General features: G+C 36.2%; 1 protein-coding gene across 7 annotated transcripts in view; it reads right to left on the minus strand.

Moving 5' to 3' along the window:
* LRRC28 (leucine rich repeat containing 28) overlaps window positions 1-16,558 on the minus strand; it is a 172,785-nt gene that overhangs the window by 34,492 nt on the left and 121,735 nt on the right. For all 7 annotated transcript variants that reach the window (XM_082387098.1, XM_082387099.1, XM_082387101.1 and 4 more), the window contains one exon: window positions 13,188-13,290. In XM_082387098.1, coding sequence (XP_082243224.1) covers window positions 13,188-13,290 — 103 coding nt within the window. The remainder of the gene's footprint in view (window positions 1-13,187; window positions 13,291-16,558) is intronic.

A 16,558-nucleotide genomic window follows, 5' to 3' on the forward strand; every position in this document is an offset into this window, starting at 1 on the left:
GGAACTAAGAGTTCAGGGGTCCAAAGCAGCAAGAGTTCACAGGACAGAGAACCTTAGGGGAGAGAGATGTACAGAGAGAGAACTCCGGAGATTTGCAGAAGGTTCCGCTTGAGTATTCAGATGAATACTGATCAGCACATATGAGGAAACTACCTGAGGCTGGAAAAAGGACGAGCTGAAAAGATTAAAAGTAACAGTGCCCAGCAGTCACAGAGGGTTGGAAATAGTGCCTGCTCTTATCAGTCAGACTTGAACCTCATAATTCAAGGGGCATTGTGTAGAGTACACAAAAAGGTCTTATCTCAGTAGTGGTGAATAGTTAGTGCTAGACTGAACACCATTCCATTCCCACCTAACAAATCCTTAAGAGCCATATCTGAAAAGATTAAACTGTTTCCAGTTAAATGTATCCCAGAACATATATCAAGAATAGTTACATGAATACAAAAATATCCAGCACTCAGCATCATAAAATTCACACTGTCTGGCATCCAACCAAAAATTACCAGCCTTTTCAATATATGACCTATGATGAAGAAAAAAAAATGCAACTGAAAACAACCAAGATAGATGTTAAAACTGGCAGAAAAGGTCATTATAACAATAATTATAATTACTGCATAGAAGGACATGTTGCATACACAGCTCTCACCTAAAGAAACCAGAAATAAGAGAGCAAATTAAGTTCTAAGTAAATAAAAGAAAAGAAATAATAAAGAAAATCAATGACATAGAAGAAAGGAATAGAGAGAAATCAGTGAAAACAAAAGCTGGAACTTTGAGAAGATCAATAAAAACGATAAATCTCTAACTAGTCTAATCAGAGAGAAGACACAAATTACCAATATCAGAAATGAGAAAGGAAGTATTGCCCGATTTCTACAGATAATAAAAATATAAGAAGCAACTTTATGCTAATACAAAGTCCTTGAAGGACAAAAATTAGCAAAGCTCACTCAAGATACAGAGAAGTTGAACAGCCCAACATTTATTAATGAAGTTGAATTTGTAGTTAAAAGGTTGGAATACTTCCCAACTCATTCTATGAAGCCAGCATTATCCTGATACCAAAACCAGATGAACACACAACAAGAAAAGAGAAACAACCAGTATCATTCATGAACATGGGTGGAAAAAGTCTAAACAAAATTTTAGCAAATTGAATTTAACAATGTATAAAGTCATATGACCAAATGAAGTTTATCTTATTAATAAAGATTGTATTAACCTTAAAAAAATCAATGTAATTCACTATTTTAAAACCTAAGAAAGAAAAACCATATATTCATTTCAATGATGCGGAAAAAGGGTCTAACAAAATTCGACACCCATCCATAATTTAAAACACTCTAAGCAAACTAGGAATAGAAGGGAATTTACTAATCTGATAAAGCATATGTATGAAAAAACAACAGTCAATATTATACTTAATGTTGAAAGACTGTTTTCCCCATAAGTTCAGCAAGACAAACATGTCTGCTCTCACTGCTTCTATTTAACATTGTACTGGAGCTTCTAACCAGTACAGTCACGAAAGAAAAAGAAATAAAACATGACCATATTTGAAAGGAAGAAGTAAAACTGTCTTTCTTCCCAGAAGACATGAGTGCATGTAGAAAGTCCATGATAATCTAAAACAACCCTACTGGAACTAGTAAGTGAGCTTGGCAAGTCTGGAGGATACAGGATCAGTTATACAAAACCATTTGTATTTCTATATTGTTGCAACAATCAATTGGAAATTTAAAAAACTTTAAATACCACATATGATACTATGAAAAATATGAAATACTTAGAGATAAATCAGACAAAAGATGTCCAAGACAAGGAATTAGACATTTATTGTGATCACGGGCTGGGAGACTTAGTATTGTTAAGATGTTAATTCTCCTCCAATTGATCTAAAGACTCAATGCAATTAAAATCACAGGCTTTTAAAAATATATATAAATTGAAATTTTGTTTCTAAAATTTATATAGAAATGCAAAGCAGCTAGAATAGTAAAAAAATTTTTTTTTAATTTTAAGACTTATTGTAAAACTATGGTAATCAAGACAGTGTGGTATTTGTGTCAAAACAGACAAATAGATAAATGGAGCAGACAGAGTATCTAGAAATAGACCCACACATATATGGACAACTAATTTTCAACTAACATACAAAGGAAATACAGTAGAGAAAGGATAGTATTTTAAACAAATGGTGCTTGAACAACTGGTATATCCATATGTAAAAAAAGGAACTTCAACCATACCTTGTACCATACACAAAAATTAACTCAAAATGAATCATAGACCTAAACGTAAACCTAATTCCTTAAAAATTCTAGAAGACAGCATAGGAGAAAACCTTTGTGATTTGGGTTACACTAAAAGCAAGATCGATAAAGGAACAAATAGATAAATTGGACTTTATCAAAATAAAAAATGTCTGCTCTCCAAAAGGCCCTGTGAAAAAATGAAAAGGTAAGCCATGGACTGGGAGGAGATACTTCCAAAGCATATATATGATAAAAGACTTTTATCCAGAATCTATAGAGAATTTTCAAAACTCAATAATAAGAACACAAATACCCAAGGAAAAAATGGGAGAAAGACTTAGACACTATATCAAAGCAGATATATGGATGGCAAATAAAACATAAAAAGATGCACACCCTTATTCACTAGGGAAATGAAATTTTAAAACATAATGGAAAAATCACTACACACCTAGGATAAAATTTAAAATATGTAAGAACTGATAATCTCTTATATTACAGGTGGGAATGTAGAATGTTACAGTTATTTTTTTAAAGTCTGGCAGTTCTTCCAAAAATTAAATATACATGTACTGTATGGTCCAGACACTCCACTCCTAGGTACTTATCCAAGGAAATTTAAGTCTAGGACCTTTAAAAGACAGTCTACATATGTTCACATCAGTTTTATCTGTAATAAAGCCAAAAACTAGAACCAACACAAATGTCCATGAACAAGTGAATGGAAACAACCTGCGGTATATCCATACAATGGAACTCTACATAGCAATAAAAAAAAGAACTGTTGATCCACACTATATCATGTATAAATCTCCAAATCCCTATGCTGAGTGAAAGAAGACAGAGAAAAAGAGAGTATATACTGTTTGATTCTATTCATATAAAACTTAAGAACATACAAATTTATCGACAGTAACAGAACACAGATCAGGGGTTGCCTGGAGATAGGATGAAGACAAGGAAGGAAGGATTACCAAGGGGCATGAGGAAACTTTGGGTGGTGGTGGATATGTTTATTATCTTAATTGCAGTGACGGTTTCAGAGGTACGTATGTATGTGTGTGTATACATATATACATCAAAACTTTACAAATTATATATATACTTTATATAGGTGCAATGGGGATAAAAGCCTAACTGGTGTGAGAGAATAGAAAGAAGTGGAGAAAGTGAGTATAGACAACTCTTTCAAAGAGTTTTTCTCTAAAGGGAAGCAGAAAAATAGTGGAGAAGTTGGAGAATAAAAACAAAAGGTTATGTGAAAGAAGTACACCATAGAGGAATACATACAGCATCATTCAATTTACACAAAGTTAAAGAAAAGATATAAAACTTGACAATATACTATATGGGGATGTATTTACATATATTAAAATCATAACTCAGTGAAAATGAATGATAAATACAAAATTCAGAGTAGTGGCTAACCTTGGAGAAGAAGGAGGATGATACATGGGAGAGAACCATACAGGGGCTTCAAAATTGTTAGTAATGTTATTTTTGTAAGCTAATGATATTTACACTGATGTGCAGGGTCAAAATATGGAAGCTTTCTAGTCAAATTTTAAGAAATGACCCTCTTACCTTAGTTGATGCAAAAGGGAGAGAACTTAAGCAGAAAGGTATCACATGGATGGTGGTGGCCTTACCATTTCCTTGTGGATTCTGAATCATACCCCTTAACACAAGCAACACTGTATTCAATGAGCCATGGCTATTCTTGCCTACAGGCCAAATTGGGCCTGGAATTTTCTATATCCTGTCCTTCCAGATACAAATTTTACTCTTCCCCAAATCTAATTCCTTTATAAAGTCTTTCCTGACATCATCTTTTACCAATGATATATCACAACGTTTGATGTTTCTAAATCACACATTATCTAACTGTATTATGGGAGTTCTGTTGTTAACTCATCTAATGTGATCAGTTTTCTCTTCTATCTAGCAGTTCTATATTGGTGCCTAAGCAGTTCCAAATACAGATGGGTTGTTTTGAGTCTTCACACACAGGGAAAGAAATTTGAAAGAGAAAAGATAAAAAGGAAATGGTGAAAAGAATACTGAGTCATCCACGTGGTGCCAAAAAGGAAATAATTTTGGGGTAGTTTGTGGGGGTCCAGTCTGTCTCAGGAGCAGGAGATGTGCCAAAGATATAAGCATCACATTATCTGTATTTGGTTACCCACCATGATGGCAACATTTAAGGAAACGGTTATTTAGGAAAATATAGTAATCTGTCAAATGGAAAATGTCTCATTTATGGATTAAATTAAATATATCTTGAGTTGTGTGTTTATCAGTGGTGAACTATGAAGAAGCACAATATAGCCTAGTTAAATCTGTTAAGAGAATGACAGACAAGCCACAGACTGGGAGAAAATATTTGCAAATCACGTATTTGATGAGAAACATGTATTCAGAATATATAAAGAACTCTCAAAACTCAATAAGAAAAAGCCCAAACAATACAGTTTTTAAAAAAAGGGCAAAAGATTGGAATACACTTCACCCAAGATACAGCTGACCCTTGAACAACATGGGTTTGAACTGCGTGGTTCCACTTAAACATGGATTTTTTTCAATCATAAGTACTACAATACTACACAATCCAGGGTTGGCTGAATCCACAAATGTGGAATCGCAGATGTGGAGGAACCGCGGATACAGAGGACTGACTATAAGCTATACGTGGTTTTTGGACTGTGCAGAGAGTCTGCTCCAACCCGCACATTGTTCAAGGGTCAACTGTACATGGAGGGCAAATAAGCATATGAAAAGGTGTTCAACATCAACAGTCATTAGAGAAATGCAAATTAAAACCATGAGATAGTACCCACTTATTAGAATGTCTGAAAGAAGAAAAAACTGACAAGAACTCTCATGAAATACAAAACAGCACAGCCATGTTGGAAAACATTTTGGCAGTTTTTAATAAAGTTAAACATATGCTTACCACATAGCCCAGCAAATGCATTCTTAGATATTACCCAAGTGGAATGAAATTATGTTCACACAAAGCCCCAGACATGAATGTTTGCAGTAGCCTGTGTCATTTCATTTATATGACATTCTGGAAAAGGTAAAACATAGGGACACAAAACATACCCGTTTCCAGGGGCTGAGGTGTCTCCCGAAGAAAAGAGGTTCATTTTAAAGGGACATGGGGGACATTTTGGGGGTGAATGAACTGTTCTAAACCTTGATCATAGTGGTGGCTATACAACTGTATGCATTTGTCAAAATTCACAGTACTATACACTAAAAAGGGTGAACTTTTCTGTATGTAAATTATAGTTTAATAAACAAGCAAAAAACAAACAAACAGTACCATTGTGCTAAAGCACAGTCCTAGAGCCCTCTGTTCTGCTGGTCATTAGCCTTTTAGTTGCTGGATTATGGGGAGATCTTAGGGGAAAGGCAGACACAGCAGTGGGGGACCTCAGGGGCTTTTAGTTCAATAGCTATTCATTAACTTGTGTAGAAATACTTCAATACTGTCAATAATTTAACAGCTAGTATGGGTACACTAGTGCAAACCAGCTGCACAGTGGCCTGCCAACTGGTGTCAAAATTTCTATGATATTTTTCTTTGATTTGCTACTTTGCCTTTATCCCTCTTACTTTCCAAACCTCAGTTGACCCTATGTGATCACATAAACATGAAGAGTCTGTAGCAGCACAATTGTGACTTTGCATGAGTATTTCTGTGGGTTAGAAAGGTATTACTCTTATGAACCATTTTGTGAAGATGAGGAAATAAATTTAAATTTTACTTTATAATTACTATTTGTCTCTAAATAGGGAGAAAATTAAGATGAGAGAATCATATCCAAAATGCTATTATGCAGTATGGCCACTAAGTCTGGAAACACAGGCAAACACATAATAAGTGACTCTTTTGACGATATACAGCAATACATAGTGTGATGATTAAATTTTTGTATCAACTTGGCTAGGCCAGGGCACCCAGATATTTGGTCAAACACCAGTCCAGATACTTCTGCAAAGGTATTTTTAAGATGAGATTAACATTTAAATCAGTAGACTTTGAATAAAGCTGATTACCCTCTATAATGTTGAGTGGGCCTTGTCTAATCAGTTGAAGGCCTTTAAGAGGAAAAGACTGAGGTCCCCCAAGGAAAAATTCTGCCTCCAGACTGTCTTTAGACTCAAGCTACCACATCAGCTCTTCCCTGGGTCTCTAGCCTGCTCTGCGAATTTCAAACTTGCCAGTGCCCACAATCATATGAGCCAATTCCTTAAAATAAATCAATCTCCCTCTTCCTCTCAGTGCAAGCCCCCCCACCTACACAACACACACACACACACACACACACAAACACACACCCTCTCTCTCTCTCTCTCTCTCTCTCTATTGGTTCTGTTGCTATGGAGAAGCCTAATACTCATGGTAAAGAATATTATTTGTTTCCAAACTTTATAGCCATACTTTAGTTATGAGGATCCCGGGCAAAAATCATAGAACAATAAAAATAAAGGGTAAAAAGCAAGCAAGCGATTCATGAATAATTACTTCATACTGTTATTGCCTTAACAGCTGCTGCTTCTTAACCTTACAATTGTTGATGAACTCTACAAGGAACACTGTCCAAAGAATTTAACAATAACAAATAAAGGTTTAGAAAACTGAAAGCCAGACTTTTCCTAATGCTTTCTCTGTCTCCAATAATTAGAAAGATTAGGTTTCTGACAAACTGCTGAAAAGACTCACATTAACAAGTATGTGGATCCTCATTTTATATAAGGTCTAATTTCCCTTTGACAATTCTTTTAGCAGAAGTTCCTACTCTTCACCGCTGGCTATAAACAGCTAATTAAATTCATTTTACGATACTTCTATTAAATGCCTTCTCTAGTTAACACTGGAGAAGAGTTGCAGCTATGTAGAATGCAGGCTACAAGGCAGGAATTCACATGAGTTAGTAATCTTTCTGTTGGCCATAGCCAACCTCCCTTGACCTCATCAGATACCAAATATCCACCCCACTACATGGAATGATGCAGGAACAAGAAAGGTATTTTTCATCCCTGTTCTCAAGAAGCTAGTAGAGGGGCTCAAACATATAGAGGTGATTCTAGACCAAGGAGAAGAGGGAGACAGTACATGTAGTGCAGTGGTTAAGAGTGTGGACAATGAAGCAGATAATAACTCTACTGCCATCTAGCTTTGTGACCTGAGACACTTTACTTAATCTTTCTGAGCTCTGGTTTCTTCATTTCTAAGATAAGGATGATTATCACAAGGGTTGCTGGGAGGAAAATGTGCAATATGCAGATAAATCAATGAGTACACTGCCTGGTACACAGTAAAGTTTAAGCAGTGTTTATAGCTGTGCTTTCTCTTTATTATTTTAATAAATGATTTTTGGGGATAATATACATGGTGTGATGGTTAAATTTCTGTATTAACTTGGCTAGGCCACGGCACCCAGATATTTGGTCAAACACTAGTCTAGATGTTGCTGTGAAGGTACCTACTGTTGAAAACTAAGATTAACATGATGATATTCCAGGGAAAGAGAACAGGGATTCAGCTCTGTGAATGCACAGGGCAGATGGGGTTACATAAACAGTTCTAGTGGCCAGACTGTCAGGTCCATGGAAGAGAATAGCAAATGGGAGAGAAGACCAGAAAGGTACCTGTCTTGAAAGCTAGTGTCGCTCATCTCAATAAGAAGTAATCATGAAATGAACTGTCAGTAAAGAGGGATGGAAGCTCCATGATATGTTCAGTTCACAATAAAATGAAATAACTAGTAGCTGGCAATTGTTAAGCCTTGGTATCTTTGATTTCTAACTCGATAGTTTTTATTACTTTAGAATAAATGCTGAGGTGGTTACAAAGAAGATTGTACATTCGAACCCTTAAGTGAGTTATTAAAATGAGTTGAAGTCTGTTACAAATGTCAGGACCCTTGGCTTAGTTACATAAATAATTTATAACAATTATCACAATTCCCTTTCAACTCTATGTTTTCAGAGCTGCCATTCAGCATTTAAACCTAAACAAGCTAAATGAATGGTAACATCATTTTGCCACTGAGATTATGCTCCAAAACATGTATGTGATTTAGCAAATTAATTCATATGCATTTTCAAACTTACCATGCCACCGACCCAAGTGTTAAGAGTAAAGAATTAGTTTCAATTCCCTTACCAAAAGAACCCAAGTAACTGTCTTTTATACTTCAGAAAATACACTGTCATCCACATGCTCATTATTGGGGGAACTGCTACCAGATTAACCCTTTTTAGCAAAAAAGTTCTTTTTCAGCTTAAAATAAGAGGAAAAGTAAAGGGAAAAAGTAGATATGGAGAAGGAAAGAAATTATGTCACCCTGATAGAATAAGCCTTGGTTTGGATAAAGCGTCTGTCCTCTTGGCAGAGCCTCTTTAAGGCTTAGTTTTGTTCCATCTGAGAATGCATTTATTTTACTTTCATTCTTGAAAGGTATTTTTGCTGGTTGCTTAATTGACTGGTTGTTTTCTTTGGCACTTTAAAAATATCATTCCACTGTTTTCTGGCCTTCAAAATTTCTGATGAGAAGGCAATGGTCTTTTGAATTATTTCTTTGTATGTAGTTTGTCATTTTTCTCTGGTTGCTTTCAAGATTTTCTTTTTATCTTTGGTTTTCAGCAGCTTTGACTGGGTACAGTTTTCTTTGTAATCTATATTACTTAGAGTTCACTGAGTTTCTTGAAAATGTAAATTTATGTCTTTTATCATATTTGGCAAATTTTTGGACAATATTTCTTCAAACAATTTTGTTGTTGTTAAGGCCCCATTTTCTCTCTATTCTCCTTCTGGGATGACAAATATCAGGCTTTTTTGTACTGTTTGGCAGGTCCCTGATGATGCTGATGTTCATTCTTGCTTTCAATCTTTGTGTGTGTGTGTGTGTGTTCTTCAGACTGAATCATTTCTATTGATCTACCTCCAAGTTCACTGACTTTTCCTCTCTTACACCATTCTGTGTTAAGCTCATCAAGTAGTTTTTACTTTCCGTGACACTAGGTCATATTTTCTTTATTCTTCAAATGTTATTTAATTTTGGATTATACCCTGGACATTTTGAAAGTTATATTGCAGATACTCTGGATTCTGTTATATTCCTCTAAAACTTAAAAGGAGTGTCACTATTTTTGTTTTAATAAGCAATTAATTACTACATTGGAATCAAACAACAAACTCTGTCACTTGAGTGACAGCTCAAGTCCTACCTCAATTTTTTTTAATACGTAGCGAGGCTGCTTTGTGCCTGCCACACGGAGGTGTGGTTCAAGTATCTAGTATAGCTTGTTTTTTGTGTGTAGGCAGCCCCCACACAAAAATGGACTGTGATACAAGGGACATTTTCTAGTATGTTGATTTAACTCAGAACTCTGAATGCATTTCTCATAAAGACAACTCTGTTACCTTGAGTGGTTATATTAACAAACCATTTAACCAAATCATTTATCCAATTTGTACCCAAATCCAGCTATAATTGCTTATTTATATAAGAAAAAGCAAAGCAGTGGCTTGGTTTCTTTTTCTCATAATCAGACAACTGAGAAAATAACTCTGGTATAGGGTCACTTTTACCATTAAGTTCTCCTGAGTAAGCAAATGTGCCAATTACCACTTTTTAAAATTCTAACATGGGAGGGACTTCTCTTTCGAGGTAAAATATAGAAGAATGGAAGACATTTGTTTCCGTGGTAACAATAAGAAAAATCCAGACAAAATAAAAATCATATTTTTCCAAGAGGCTAGCAAAGAGCATGAATGCAAGGAATCTGTGATAGCCATACTCCAGGATGGCTCCCATGCTGCTCCCCTCCTGGTAGTTTCCTCTCACAATGAATAGGGTTAACCTGTGTAATCAATAGGATATAACAGAAATGGCAGTGCGTGACTTCAAAGCTAGGTCATAAAAAGGCAGTCCTATGCTCTGAATTTTCACCACTCTACTTTTCTCTTAGGGTATTTATTTTTTGTATTACAGTTATTTTTATATATTAGGATAAACATCTAAATTATCTTTTCTACAATTATTAGCACAGTGCTGACCTGCTAAAGTTCAATAATTATTTGACAAATAAATGAACATAGAATAAGAAGGAGCTAACTTTATTCACATTTCTATGAATATCAAAGATAATTCTGTGAGACTTCTGAGATTTCTTGAAACTGTGCAACATTTGTTATTAGCTATTTTTATACCTTTTTATATGCCTTATACCTGGTTCTCTATTTTCCTTCTGAGATGTGAATTTTATATATATATATATATATATCAGATATTTTTATATCATGCCACAGGTCCCTAAAGCTGTATTCATTTTGCTCTAATTTTCTTAGACTGTTAATCAGAGAAGGATAATACAATTCTTTCAGAGAAAGCACAGTACAGCAGGAGCTGATGTGTTCTTTATTCCAGACCTACCTCTGGGCTAGAAGGAACATGTGATGGTGGTGGAGAACCAAGTGCGCTGATCCTTCTATTATCAGCTTAAATATCATCTCCTTGGAGAGAATTAGCACTGAGTTTGTTTAATTATTGACTGTTCACTTGGATCCCTAGCTAGATTATGAGGTCCAGGAAGGCAGGTACTGAATTGTTTGGCTCCTACATTGTATGTCCACTGTCTAGACAGTGACCAAACAGAGTAGTTGCTCAATAAATACACACTGAATAAACAACCGAACCAAGATCCTTGTTCAGAATCAAAAGGTACACTTTCTAGGCCTCAAATACCCTTATGCTCTTTATATAAGATTTACCTTAGAACCCTGTTCTACACCTTGCCCCTCCTTTTCCCAAAGCACCCCCACTTTGACTTGGAATGGGAGAGTCCCTTTGCACATATACAACAGATAAAAGAGATAAAAGAAGGGGAGCCCCTAAATTCTGTTGCCAAGACTTCAATAGTCACCATGTATTAGAATTCTGAATACATTTTTGCCACAGAAATATTTTATAAGTAAGTATAATTTGGGGGGTGCAAAATGGGTTAAATGACCTTTTAATGAGCTGGCTAGGAGTATAACCACCAGAACCGCTTCTGTAAGAAATGCATTCTGAGTTAAACCAACAGATTAAAAATACCTTTTGGATCACTGTTTATTTGTATGTGGGACTGCCAACACTCCAAAAATTATTAATATTAGAAAACTGATTGTTTGATAACTGTCTTTTTAAAAATTTTATTTATCTTCTTATTACTACTACCAAAGGAAGATGCAAATAATAATAAAAAGTGTAAACTATCTGCTAGTAATTTGCATATTCTGCCTTACTGTTTTCTCAAAGATTTGGAACTCTCATAAAATTCACTACCTCTGCTACCAGATACCAAGTCAACAATTAAAATATATCAAAAAAAAAAAAAAGGGAATTCCCTGGTGGTCTAGTGGTTAAGACTTTGTGCTTTCATTGCCGTGAGCCCAGGTTCAATCCCTGGTTGGGGAACTAAGATCCCGCAAGCTGTGCAGCTCGGCCAAAAATAAAATAAAATATACTATCTCTCTACTCTGCACAAACAGAACTTTCTGGCAGTCAGTAACATCCATGTCTAAACACCAAAGGAGAAGGCTCTTTATCTCAAGTAAGAGCTATTCTTTAATTGTGGTAGAGATTTTAATCATATTTCAGTGCAGTCTCTGAAGGCTTTGGTGCAAGAAAATTGCCTTCAGCCTTGGAGCCTGCTTGCATCATTCCGTGTATCTTGGTGATCGAGGGTATTTTACTCACCACTTGGAAAAATAAGGCTATATTATAGATCTTTTACAAACTCATTATGATTAATGAGTGAGTAGGATCGTAGCTGTCACATGATCAGCTGTAGAAAAATCAATGAGCTAAAAACTCCATTACATATTCTATTATCTATGCTTCATAGAAGGTTCTGGAATATATCTCTGGGTTTGTATTTCATCAGCCTATACAGGCACTGAGTTCATCTAGGGCTCTCCCAAGATAACAACTGTATAATTTTTCCTAGGGGAAGGCCACTAGGATTACCCTCTCTGGAGTAATCACTGCTCAATGCCCATCCCCCGGAGCCATGCCAGCAGGGGAATGGCTGTCGCTACACACAAGTTTATTGTCATCCCTTTCTTTGCGAGAACTACATACAGTATGAGCCAGGTTATGTAGGATGTTTGAAATTATAAGGAGAGAGTCAACATGCTCGCTAAGTACCCTCAAAGGTATTCCAAGTATCCTTTGGCTGCTTAAGTGAGGCCAGTCAAAAGCAGGTTCTGGCAGCTGAGTTGTCCTATGTTAAGCCCACGCCAGTCTGGGAACCACTTTAGGGTTGGTTCTTTCTTACTGCTATAGAAGGAGAAGCTGAAGCCATCTTTCTAAAAGCCTAACTGAGAATGAAAGATCATTCTGCTCTGAAAATAAAAGCCTATCATTTCCTATTAACTGAAACATCTGTTTTGGTTGCTAGAATCATGATTTGTATTGAGGGACTATTTCAAATGTTCAGCTCTAAATATTTCCAATTGGTACAGTCCTAGATACTAATGTAGTAAAATTGTCACTGCAATGGAGTGCAGAGAAAGAAAAGCTTTTACATTAATGCTGATTCCTCCAGTTTCTGTGACTGATACTACTGAGCTTATAATGGCATGCATAGATTAATTTTTCTTTTGACTGGAAAATAACAAACAACTTAACTGACCGAATTTACAGCTTACTAACTAAATTTGAAGTACAATACTCTAAATTGCTTGCTCAATATTCTTGGCTTTTAAGGGTATTTGGTTTAGCACGTTAAGCCCCAAAACAAAACTGAACAGGATTATCAAAAGTAGTTCATTTATTTTTGAGTTTTATCAGGACTAAATATTGAAGTAGAAACAAAGCTAGCAAAAGAGGTGAGTGACAGTATAAAATGTGAAATCAGCCTTACCCACTGCACCCGATGACTTTGTTGTACAGATAGGACGGCAAGCCTTTCAGATGAATGTTGTTATCCACGTACACATATTGTAGTTCTCGAGATCGACCTAAATCTGGATTAGAAAGAAAAGTGCTATAATTCCTATAAATATACACCAATATAATGTGAAACATAAAATTGAATACATAATATTAGAATAATTCAAATTTCTACTCTGGAAGAAAAAAATGTTGCAGATTTAACTAGGTGTGAAATTATCTCAGCTGTAATATGAGATTCTACATCAGAAAACATGACTATTGAAAAATTACTCAACCCACCTGAACCTTGAGCATTTAAGCTGTAAAATGAGTACTGGGAATGGAATATTATTAGATTTCCTTCCCACATAAAAATTCTATGACTTTTAATAAACAAATTCTATTTATTTATTAAGTTTGTTATAGGTTATTTATTTAGTTTCATTTTTCTCCATAGGAAAAAGTGTTACACAAACTAAGTTGGCAGGTCAGCCTACTGTGTCTCACCTCCCCTGGGCAGAAAGATGGGAGGAGGGGTAAAGGAGGGCTAGGGATCAATCTGACCCTGGCTGGGCTGGGCCTCAGGAGCCAGGTGGATCTAGGAAGGGATGTAACTGCCCGTGGCTGCAGGGGGAGGAAGAAGCAAAGGGAACCCCAAATCCCAGTCCTCAGCGAGGTGTGAGGTACAGATGGATGGACAAGACCTGCAGGCCAGGAAGCCGGGATAGGAATGGGTTTGTACCAGGAATGGGAAGAGGTGAGAAAGGGAGCCCAAAGAGAATAATCTGCAATAGGAACAAGTATGCCAGAAAGAGGGAGAATCCAGAAGTTTCGCAGAAGTAGCCGGACAAGGGGGGAGCAAAGACTGGAGGAGGATTCAGTCAGGAAACAAAGCACAAAGTACTGAAGGTGATCTCTGGCCATCACAGGCAGCAGAGACACTTCCAAGTGCCGAGGTCATCCCTTCCTGTCTACTGTGTACCCAAGATTGTTCGACCAGCTTTCCTTTCCACTCCTATCACTCACAGGGTAGAGCTATTTGTCTTCATCGTTACAGAGGCACAGAACAGAATCCTCAGTAGCCTTGCCAACCCTCTGCCTCCTGAAGTAAGAACATAATCTTTGAAAAGTTTTCAATCTCTGAAAAGTTTCAAACTATAATTCTGCTTGTGAAAATAGGAAATAGGCTGAAGGAGCTCTCTTTTTCCCCTGTCCTTCTACAGTTAGGAAAGACAAAGGCCCAGATAGCAAAATTAAGTGGTTCTTAAGCATATTTACATTTCAAAACAAAACCCATTTACCCATTAAGGACCTTTTAGGCACTATGGTAGGCCTTGGGGATTCAGATATGAATATGATATTGAGGACGGACATGAAAAATGATTACTGTAATACAATATGATCACTGCTATTAGAGAGGCTTGTATAAAGTCTCTCTGTTTCACAGATGGGTTCTGGACAATTTGTTACATTAAGTGGGAGGGGGATAATATAAGATTGAGGTAAGGAAGGGTTTGTCATGGAAATGGGTAGGAAAAGGTGAACATTACCTCCTCTTTTCCCTTACAAGTCCTATCACAGTATTCTTGCCCAGGAATAGCACAGGGGCAAGTTACAAAAAGAGGAACCAAAATTGGCAGCACTGGGAACAGGCAACAAAAGCACTGGGAAGTGGCAACTCTTAGGGAGAAAAAAAAATTACTTGCCTACTAGCTAGAGATGCCCTTTCCCAGCGTGGTGGTTTTAATATATCTAACAAACAGAATAGGCAGAACTGCTGTGTGATTTTGTGATTTCAGAGTAAGTCACAAAAGGCATTGTGGCTTCCTCTTTGCTCTCCCTTGGATCGCTTGTTCAGGAAGACAACTCCCTTGTCATGAGGGCCCTCCAGCAGCTTTATTGGAGAGGAAATGAGACCGCCAGCCAACAGCTATGTGAGTAAACCATCTTGGAAGCAGCTCCCCCAAGCCCCAGGTCAAGTCTTCAGATTACTACAGCCCCAAGACTATGTAAATATCCTTTTCCTTCTCAAAGTTTTTCCCATTAATTTTAGCATTCATCAATGGGTCTTGTTTGCAACAATTATTACACAGTATTCATTTAGTGGTGATTTTCGATTACCATCTTTCTGTCTACATTTATTAACTGGAATTCTTCTGTAAGGAAGAGCCATCTCTTCTCCCCCATTTATTTATTTGATTTTTATAACAGTATGGATTCATGGATATTTATTTTATTGTAAGGACTAAAAACCCAATACCATTATCGTTCATTGTGGTGGTTAAAATGTTCCAGTTTTGGCAATTAGGAACACTTAAAATTGGTCCTTATGTTCTTTCACAAGTTTTCATCCTTTTTTGAGTATCACCATACTTTCCAGCACCACAAGACAGTCCCAGCTCAGCTTGTATTTTCCCTGCTGTAGCCCTGAAATCAATTACTTCTCCAAGGAGCCTTAATTCCTTTTAATAGGGTATGGTGTTTAGAAACCGAGATCTGAGTGCTAGGTGTGCTCATTACTATGGGAATGACATTGCTTCTAGGATCCCTAAGTAGAAAGATCTACAAAACATATGTAAGTATACTAATCCATGTATACATATACAACTATATTGTTGGAAATGTACCTTCAGCATAGATTCCTAGGAGTGGACTTGTTAGGTCAAAAGGTAAATACATGTGTAGATGTGTAGATTCTTTGGCATTTCCCTCCAGAGGAGTTACACCAATTTGCATTCCCTTCATCAATGTATGAGAGCATTGGTTTTCCCACAGTTTCACCAAGTTTTAAAACATGTTGTCTTATTTAAAAATTTCTGTCATTCTGAATTTGTATTTGTCTAATTATTAGTGTGAACATTTTTCAATGTGTCTGAGGGCCATTTTTACATAGTTTCTTTTTTGTGAATTGTCTGTTCATATCTTATGTGTCTGTTCTTTCACTTATTAGCCATGTGATCAGAGCCTCAGTTTGCACGTATGTTAAATGGCATAATAGTGCCTAACCCCTCAACTTTACCAAGTTGTTAAAACTGAATGTGAAAGTAATCTGTAAAATTTAAATCACTACACAGTTTTTTTAAGCATAAGAATACATAATTACCACAATAATATGTACTGCTACTTTAGTAAACATGTATAAACTTCTCTATTGGTATAAAAGGCTACAAATTTATAAAACATAGATGGAAAAAATATATATAGAAATATCAGAATCTATTTGCAATGAAAGAGTCCTCAAAATTACATTAAAAATTCCTATTTTATATTTTTTCACTACTTCTCTGACTGTATACAAATCCTTTCATCACATATAGAAATCTGCAGACTTTAAAGGCATATAGAAATGTTTGGAATTTT

Source organism: Balaenoptera borealis, assembly GCF_965194805.1.
Source record: "Balaenoptera borealis genome assembly, chromosome: 3".
NCBI lineage: Eukaryota > Metazoa > Chordata > Mammalia > Artiodactyla > Balaenopteridae > Balaenoptera > Balaenoptera borealis.